A 9216-nucleotide genomic window follows, 5' to 3' on the forward strand; every position below is an offset into this window, starting at 1 on the left:
AAAAAAAAAAAAAACAAAACCCCCCAAAAAAAGAAATCACCAACAGGGTTGAAAATGCCAACCAAACTCCATATTACCATGTTGGGTACTTAGGGTCAGGGATTGCAGATCCACCGTATCCTTGCTGCATTTGTCAATATTAGAATGGCCTAAATAGATGGCTTTAGCATAACAATATACGTGTTCAATTTCCCTCACCTATGACCTATATGTACACCTGATACAGTCTCACTGAATAAATGTGCCACGAAAGGTATTAAAAGTCTCAGCATTAGAACCTAGTACCCACAGGCTACAATAAGGTCTTTTGCCTGTGCATTGACAACAAAAAATAAGAAATTGATATTAAAATACCCATTCACCTGATGCCGGACATAGATGTATTCCTCTGTAATTCGAACAGCAGTTGAACCTAGACCCCATCTGATTATGTCCATAGATGCATCTACACGCCATCTTGGTCCACACAAGAAAGGGTGCCTCAAGCAATCTAAACAACTGCTTGAAAACCCAAAGCAGCATCATTGGTAACATTATTTACAACACAGGCACATAAACATAAGTCTTGTTTGTATTCTTTAATAACAATGAACACAAATTTATATCACATAAAAAGAAAATTCCAGTACTAACACAACAGCCAAAATGTGAGAAACAATACATTTTTATAAATTTTCAATATCATTCAAATGCCATTTAAAAGAGAATATGTAAGCGGGGGTGTCTTGTGAGCCGCATTAAAGATCCCTTGTATAAACTCAAGCCAATACAAGGCATGCCAGACACTGAGGTATATAGGGCATTGATATTTTTAGTACTGAATAGTACTAGAGCTACATTATGTGAGCATCTACCGGGGTCCGGGGCTTCCCTTGCCTGATATCTTTCTCCTCCTGGGTACTATAGCCTATAGGGCCCTTTTCCCAGACAAAACCCAAATGGTGGCAATGGAGTGAGCAGTGTAAAATAGGAAGGGTTAGATAAGTGATATCTGGAAGTTAAACAAATTGTTGGTTCCTTAAGTGATAGCCCAGAACCCCCACCAGAAGAGATGAGTGGACTAGCCACCTAAATGTTGGATTATTAAGGTAATGTGAATGTCCCAGGATAGCAGAGTAGGCAGAACTGATGAGGAAATACAAACATACCCAAGGTCTCTATGGAAGAGATTCCTAAAAGGCTTGGGAACAAGAAATAGACAAGTGAAATTCTACTTTGACTAGTGAAATCTAGAAATAGACCTGCAAAATTGCATTTTGATAGTGAAATCCAGAAATAGACATGCATTTTGATAGTGAAATCCAGATCCCAGAGATGAATTCTAACTCATGTCTACCTTAATCGCTCAGAAGGCTTTGTCGCAAGCAACAAGGATAGAAGATGCCAACCTGCCCCCCAGTTCCTATCAAGTATCTTCACAAAAGAGACAAAACCATTAGATCTTCAAATACAAATTTGGAAATGGTTTTAGAAACTGGGGATTACAAAAGGTTGATACTAACTTGCAATCCAGCATTTCCAGAAGGGAAACCCTTACAAAGAATTGGCAATAGAAATTCACGCAAGCATGATGGGTTGTTTCCCTGCACTTTGAGAGAAGATTGGAAATTCAGTGCTAAAAGTTGAAAAGCAATGACAATTATGCGAACTCTGTTGAGGGCCAAATCTAGCCAGATTATGTTTAAAACAACCACACACACCACATCTGCTTTGATAATCTATAAACAACGATTAACATGGTATAATTTTGAATATTAAACTCAGTCTATGGTTTGAATAAATAGGTGTCAAAATTACAAATTGTAAGCAGTTGGTAAGCTAACTTAATCTGGTCCAAAATTTTATGCAGTTAGTTAAACCTAAAACTGGTTCTGTCCATCTTTTTGGCAAAACCATTGAGCAAAAACATGGAGAGAACTACCAAACAGTTCTGGAAATTTCTGCAAATTAGCCACAAGAAAAAGTTTGTAAATTTCAAAACTAGCAGCTTCTTAAGTGCAAACTACGTGGATCTATATCTGGGGGTTCAGAAAATAGGACATTAGGACCTCATCTTAAGTGCACTTTAGCTAGTGCAGAGTGACTTGTTCTATTTCATTCTCTTATTTTGGAAAGCAAGGGCTGATTTTGTTACTCTGCTTATTTTGAGTTGAAGTTTACCAATGGGATTCATGCTAGTCCTTCAATGGTGATTTAGTTTTATGTTTTGAATCTAGCTGTCCAGATTGCTTGTTTAAGTTTTTAACAATATATGGTTCTTTTATTTTGCAACACTAGTCTTTGGGCTTTTTCTTTCAAGGACCAAAACTTCACCACTTTCCTAAACTTTTGATGCAATTAGAATTGTTTCTCTAAACTCCACTAACTATCTAGTGCATCTAGGATGGCATAAATCCAATGTGATTCATGATAGGAATCCTCTTTTTTCACCCAGTTGGTATTAGTGCTATGAATTACCTATGTTTTTTTTATTTTTTATTTTTTCTGAAACCGAAGTCTATCTGAATCCTCTCAAATATCCATAATTCAGCTTCAGACCCGGTTAAGACCTGCCACCCACCGAAGGACATATAACTCAACTAAGCCTTATTCCAACCAAATAGGTTCGGAAACAGGGATCCTGTTTCACAATCCAACTCTATTCAAAGTCATTCCTGTTGTCAACCTTAATCCATGATCCTGTTTTCGTCCTTAAATTAAGACCTTAATTTTCAAGAAAAACCCTGATTCTCTTTTCTGGAAATGCATATCAGTAGTTCTACACCTCATGTACACCCATCATCCAGCCACTGAAGCCATACATATTCCTAAACTTGGTAATATTATCCCTACAGATTCTCACCTGAAAACCTAACCTCAGTTTATCCCCATGTCAGTACCTGAATTGTCATATATCACAAACAGCAGTTGAATCAACTCATTTAAGCCATACAAATTATTTAATCTGGTCAGATTCAAAACCCATCTGAAATAGAAGTTCAGAAAATCCCGGAGTAAGATTGGTCCCCACATTCTTAGAACTAACCACAGGCAACAGTAGGCATTGCTGAACATGTTCTACACTGTATAATGGAAATCATCCCAGCATCTTGTCAGCCAGACTGGCATTGTGACAAGTTATTGATACGAGATTGCACACACCTCCAGCAATGTAGTATCGTAGTGAACCTTCTCACATTGGTGCTCTCCACCCTTGGGGAAACTGAAACTCAGATTAGATTCATGTTCAATGGGAAACCTCGAAAACAAGAAACCAGGTGGTACCTTTGTGAATGGAGAATGATTATTTTATATCCTTGCTAGGTTGGAAATGGAGATGTTGTAGGCTGAGGCTTTGTCAATTTCACAGGGATAAGTATTGGGAAACAGAAAGGTTTACAGCAACAGAATTTCAAGGTGATTCATCTGTCACCAACTCACAGTTTCCACGGTTGCACCTATATCCAATTTGAAATGTCATTCAGTTGGGTCCCAAAATCGACCAATGAGTGATTAGGTAAAGAAAGTGATGAGAGGCAGTTTTATATGGGATGACAACAGCCACAGTAGCGTTTTAACATCTATACTTAATGAAAGGATATCCATGCAGTAGAAAAAGAGAAGGAAGAGGGAGGAAGGAAGACTTGCCAATTCTAAAAACTCATAGATCACTAAAATACTTCGCTAAATATATTAGTTCAACATATGTCCAGCATGGAAAATTCATTGAATCCATACAAATGGACAATAAGCTTCACCACCTGAGTCTCTACACTGCACAGCCATAGTACCAAGTTTCATAATGTAAACGATAATTCAAGATAGAGCAAAGCAGCCATTGAAAAGTCTTATGACATGATTGACATCCCTGCATATTGTCGATTTATATGGCATGAGTTCTATACAGATGTTCAACTGATCCCAAAGGATAAAATCTTAAACTCACAATGGTATTATTGCATTCAAAATAGAATCAAATAGATTTTCATCAACTGGTCATGAAGAAATTCAGTTTAAAAAGGGAGGTGGCACGTTATACCTTAGTGAGGAAAGATTTGAACTTCATGAATATCAAAGGGTCCATCAGCTCCCGCAGCACCATCTTTGCCATCATAAAACCCACACATCTAAGAAACACACACACACACACACACAAAAAAAAAGCTTCAAAACATGACAAACTAAACTCACAAACAAGAACCTGATACATGAACAAATTTCCCATCCAACCTCATGTCAAATGCAATCATCATCTGTCGCCTTTCCATATTACCATCCATGGCACTATTATTTGGAGTATTGTCATAAAAATCAGCAGCATTTCCTAGAATCCCCACCTATAAAATGTTTTTTTAAATATGTACAGATAGACAAGTAAGGCACAGATAGCAGGATGAAATTAAACTAGTCCAAGAAGAAATTTCCATCTCTTTCGTCTATGAAACATAAACCACAATTAAAATAGATTCTTCTACGTAATCAAACCATCTGAATCTATCCTGTATTCCAACCCAATCAAGCTTAGTCCTTATTTTACTTGATCTGCATTAAATGAGATAACTCGATTGGTAGCCTATGATGTAGATCTAGCAATCTTGTTATTTTGTGATTGTTCCAAGGATCAACTTTCTTTGGTCCTGTAACGTAACACAGACTCGGGAAGACAGCATATATACGAACAGTTAAACAAGTTCAATTGCCAAATATTCGGAAACATTGGTTGTCCATCCAAATGAGCAACATGGAGTAACAATAAAGTGCCGCTTAGGTGACAATTGTCAACCAACACCCAGCAGTTCACCAATTAAGTAAGCTTGGTCGGTGTATACACAATAGTGAATAGCCAAGTATACACCAACCAAACCTAACACAATCTTCCATTTGATGTTTTATATTAAAATTTTGAAAGCAGATTTTACTTTTATACTAAAAAAAGATTTGAATCCCAGAATTGCTTAACTTTATGTCTTTATTACTTGAATTAAGCTTTTAATCAATTATATAAGTGAAAGTAAAATATTAGTAATGAAGGATAAAGCTAGTGAATTGTAATAGAGATAATATTAGATAGTTTCTATGCAACAATAAGCAAAATATCAGCTTACAAGGCCAAAACAACAAGGCATCAACCAGCCGCTTTGACCACCCTTGAGCGACGTATAGCGAATAACTGCAACAATTCTAATAAAGGCCAGATGAAGTTGGAACTCACTTTAATATGCCTATCCACCGGGCTGATATGTATGTTCTCTAGCCTTAGCTCAGTATGGGCAAGTCCATTGCTGTGCAAGTAATTCACCTGAAGGTCAACAAGAAAATCACAATTATTTTGATACAGACATCCCCTGTAATGGTACAGATATTATCTTATTGTTTGCAATTACATAAACTAGACCATACTCCAATTAAGAGGTCCCTCATTAAAATCCGCGTAAGCCTCAACTGTCGAGAAATAGCAGGTCCACCAATAGTGTCGTCCCCCACCTTTCTAACACTTTCCTCATCCAATGCCAAAGTAGCTTCCAAAGTTGGAAGCCAGTCCGATAGTTGAAGCCAATGTCTCAGAGAATAACTACCATGATACTGCAAATGAATGAATAATTAGTTTTCTCAGTCCACTGGACTGTGTTGAAGAATTATGTAGTTTTAATAAATGAAAAGGATAAAATTACTTAATTAAAACTTATGGCACTAAAATGGGATGGGGAAAAACATCTCTACTGCCTCTGACACACATGCCATATGCATGGACCTAGAGACCATCTACCCTTGATCCCACAAAAGAAATCCTTAAGAGAACTGAAGAGTGGACAGCAAGGTAATCCTTCAATAAAGGCAAAAATTTTATAACCATAAAGTCATGCCTAATCTTTTTAAAAGAGGCCACGCAATGAGAGACCCACTGATTCAAAGGGCGTACCCAGTGCACGAAGATACCTTCACTGTGGGGTCTGGGGAGGGTCATAATGTAGGCAGCCTTGATTTCTCTGTTCTTTTCTGCCCACAAATCGCATTGACATGTCATAATTTAATCAACTTTTAGTTTTTTTCTTTTTTTTTCTTTCTTTCTGAGAGACATACCCCATGAACCAGCGTAAATGAGCTGTGGTCACCAGTAGTGGATGGAGAAACATAGCCATAGACTTGCATTGAGTATGAATGATACATAAGCCTGCGACGGGCTAACTTTTTGAGTACCTTCAAGGCAATTAATAAAAGATGTAAACAAAACAAAACAAAAGAAGACATTCTAATTATCAACCAACACAGTGCAACAACAAACATTAAAAATATGAGACCCATATATCTACAGAGTGAAAAAACAAGCCACCCATCAACCTCTATGGCTCTCCTCCCTCTACGCTGGGCTTGAGAGCTAGTAAGTCGTCGAAGCACAACTTTCTTGTTATACAATGGGCTGCAAATGCATGATTCCAGCCTCTTAGAAACACGTCTCTGCCAAATCAAATTAAACATAAGCAAAAGAACTTAAAACTAACCTACGAGAATCCTTCACTATTGCTTCGAGAACCACCTCATCTGCCTGCCACATCCCGAAACATAACAGAATTAGAAACACATCCATAAACTCAGATTACCCGTAAAAAGACAACATATTATGAACAATTTCTACATACCCTACCACCAAGCCCAATACTGACGCAATCACAGATCGTAAAATCAGACATTTTAAACTTCATAACAGCTCCCAATTCTTCCTCCATGGAGATAGATCCAGCCGTTTGCACGTTCCCTTTTGATTCTGACGGAAAGGCAGCTTGCTCCTTCGAACACCTTACTTCCCAACGCGTTCTCCATCGATAAGTGCTGCTCAAATGTGTTCGAGCTGATGCAATCCGTTTTTTCGACGAATTTCCACTCAAATACACTAATTCGAGACCTTCCGATCCCGGTTTGAATCCAATTCCACATAACGCCATTAACTACAAACTCTGAACATCCAAATTCAAAAATCAGGTCAATAAACAACATATTTCGGCCTCTAATCAAAATAATCAATCATTTGTTTCAACCTACAATCAACCTACGGATCTACAGGAAGCCATCCCTTCCCTTAACGCCTTAATTACGTAGAAAAAAGGGAGATTTTAGAGGAGATTACTAACCAGCGATCCAGTAGCAGGAAAGTGAAGCGAATGAAAAACAAAAAAGTTAAATGAAAACGAGGGAGAAGGTGAGGAGAGTAACAGTGAGGAACGGAACAGGATATGTATATGTACATGGACAGGAAGAAGGCGAAAAGGGAGAGTGCGAGAGTTGCGTGGAAGAGAGTGCTTGAGGTGTTTCTCCATGGGGACTCCGCACGTCTGCGTCCGCTCTGCAAATATCTGTGGGAGTTCTTCTCGTTTGTTTCTCCATGTCATCTTTATCAATCCATTGATTAGGTCCCACTCCATGAAGATTACAATCGGCCGGTGTTAATCGGTTTGGTTTCGATGTATACGGTTTGATTTTGGCTGGATTCACATTTATTTGGTTGAAATTAAAATCATACAATTATTAAACGGTTGCATTTTTTAAAATTACGATCATTTAGTAAATGATTTTGATTTTACGATTTTTAAACGGTATCATGGTTTATTCCACACGGTTTTTAAATAGTTAACAATCGATTTGCTAGTATATTCGCATGCTTACTAAAATTTATTTGTGCTGATAAACGCTTTAATCTTATATCAAATTAAATGAGGCATTGAACAAGTAAGGATTTAACTACAAAATTACATAATATTAGTAAATTATTGAATAGACGATTGGTCAACCTCTATGGTCTTTACTTCTTCCCTAAACTAAACCATTATGTTTTATTAAAACAACTAAATATTTGATCGATATACGGGTTAATTGGATAGGTTTTGAAGGTTTAAACGGTTCGATTTTCACGATAAAAATTTGATTTGAGACCAATAGGTTAAACGGTTAAAACCAAACTAACCCATTTAACTAATTGGTCTTAAACTTGAAATCATAATCGAACCATTTTGTGGTTTCAATTTAAACAAATTGATTCGATTTTGATAAAATGGTTTCGATTTAAATCCACATCCTTACAGTGGGGTGTCAAATTACAACGTTACCACACTATTTAATTAATCGAGCCTTAATGGCGGTAGGTTGGTATTGATCCGTAATCAAGCACGAATTAATTGGGCTATAAACAAGCCATACATGGGTTGATCAAACTATTAGCAATCTATAAATTATCCGTTATCCGTGTCTGTTTGGTCGTTGGACAACGACCAAGCATTGTGAATGAACAAATAATAATTTGCATGTGGTGTAAATTATTCTTTTATTCCTTTTTTTTCTTTCCGTGAAACATATGGTGCAATTCTTTTTTTTTTTTTTTTTTTTTCCTGATAAAGACATATATGGTCATGATTTCAAGTATTGATTGATTCGGATTGACTAGTTGTACTGTTTGGGGGGTAAAACGATAGAACAATATATTTTTCTGAAAAGACAGGAGGGCAAAAGTTATTGATACACACCAATCTTTTGTTAATCCAAGTCATAATGATATTGGTCCTATCGTATTAGTATTAGCTGAGACAGAAACAAATATCAATACTGATACCAATAACTATATCCTTGGATATGGTGCAATTCATGTGATATAATTTCAACAAAAAAAAAAAAAAAATCTTCGAATATAAAAGTGAAGAACTTGAGAAAAAAAGAAATATTAACAACTATCTTCTCTTAATATCTCAATATCAATAAATAAGTCAAGTTTTTGAATTTTTTGAAAAGTTTGGCATATAAATCCATTACTCAAAAATGCACTTTCTTGTATGTAAACAATGATTACAAATTTTAATGCATTTTATTTAGACATTAAAAAAAAAAATCCTAGAGCATATTAACCTTCGCATGGATTAGGCTCATCTGTAGAGCACACTATAGGGTAGCACAAATCCAAGGGTTGGGAGCCATTAGACAAGTAGCTCAACCCATAGATGCACAGCCCCAAGGAGCTCCCAATCCTTGTATTTGCACTACACACTATGCCGCGTGATAGAAGATCCCCGTCCCCCTCGCATGCATTGCCCGTTTATGGTGATAAATTTTCTTAACAAAACATAGTGTCATAAATCCTTCCGTAAGATTACAGTACATCATAAAGTAGATGAAATAGTTCCCAAGGGCAAGCTTCAAAAATCCTATCAATCAACCACTTTTTGACAATTTGTCCAAAATATAATATATGCCCCC

General features: G+C 36.7%; 1 protein-coding gene across 3 annotated transcripts in view; it reads right to left on the bottom strand.

Annotated features, from left to right (window-relative positions):
- The window catches only part of LOC122066235 (probable plastid-lipid-associated protein 14, chloroplastic), a 10529-nt gene extending 3190 nt beyond the window's left edge, over window positions 1–7339 (bottom strand). The window contains exons 1-13 of one of the 3 annotated variants that reach the window (XM_042630053.1): window positions 7107–7339; window positions 6618–6932; window positions 6480–6523; window positions 6319–6397; window positions 6061–6177; window positions 5900–5971; window positions 5380–5562; window positions 5192–5278; window positions 4210–4316; window positions 4019–4106; window positions 1503–1583; window positions 1337–1413; window positions 363–498 (exon numbers count right to left, since the gene is read on the bottom strand). In XM_042630053.1, coding sequence (XP_042485987.1) covers window positions 363–498; window positions 1337–1413; window positions 1503–1583; window positions 4019–4106; window positions 4210–4316; window positions 5192–5278; window positions 5380–5562; window positions 5900–5971; window positions 6061–6177; window positions 6319–6397; window positions 6480–6523; window positions 6618–6920 — 1374 coding nt within the window. In that variant the 5' untranslated portion in view covers window positions 6921–6932; window positions 7107–7339. Of the gene's footprint in view, window positions 1–362; window positions 499–1336; window positions 1414–1502; window positions 1584–4018; window positions 4107–4209; window positions 4317–5191; window positions 5279–5379; window positions 5563–5899; window positions 5972–6060; window positions 6178–6318; window positions 6398–6479; window positions 6524–6617; window positions 6933–7106 lie in introns of those variants that run through there. The other 2 variants (XM_042630054.1, XM_042630055.1) reach the window with 2 other exon arrangements.
- Between the last annotated feature and the right edge of the window lie 1877 nt (window positions 7340–9216).

Source organism: Macadamia integrifolia, unplaced genomic scaffold, assembly GCF_013358625.1.
Source record: "Macadamia integrifolia cultivar HAES 741 unplaced genomic scaffold, SCU_Mint_v3 scaffold23, whole genome shotgun sequence".
In the NCBI taxonomy this organism is placed as follows: Eukaryota; Viridiplantae; Streptophyta; class Magnoliopsida; order Proteales; family Proteaceae; genus Macadamia; species Macadamia integrifolia.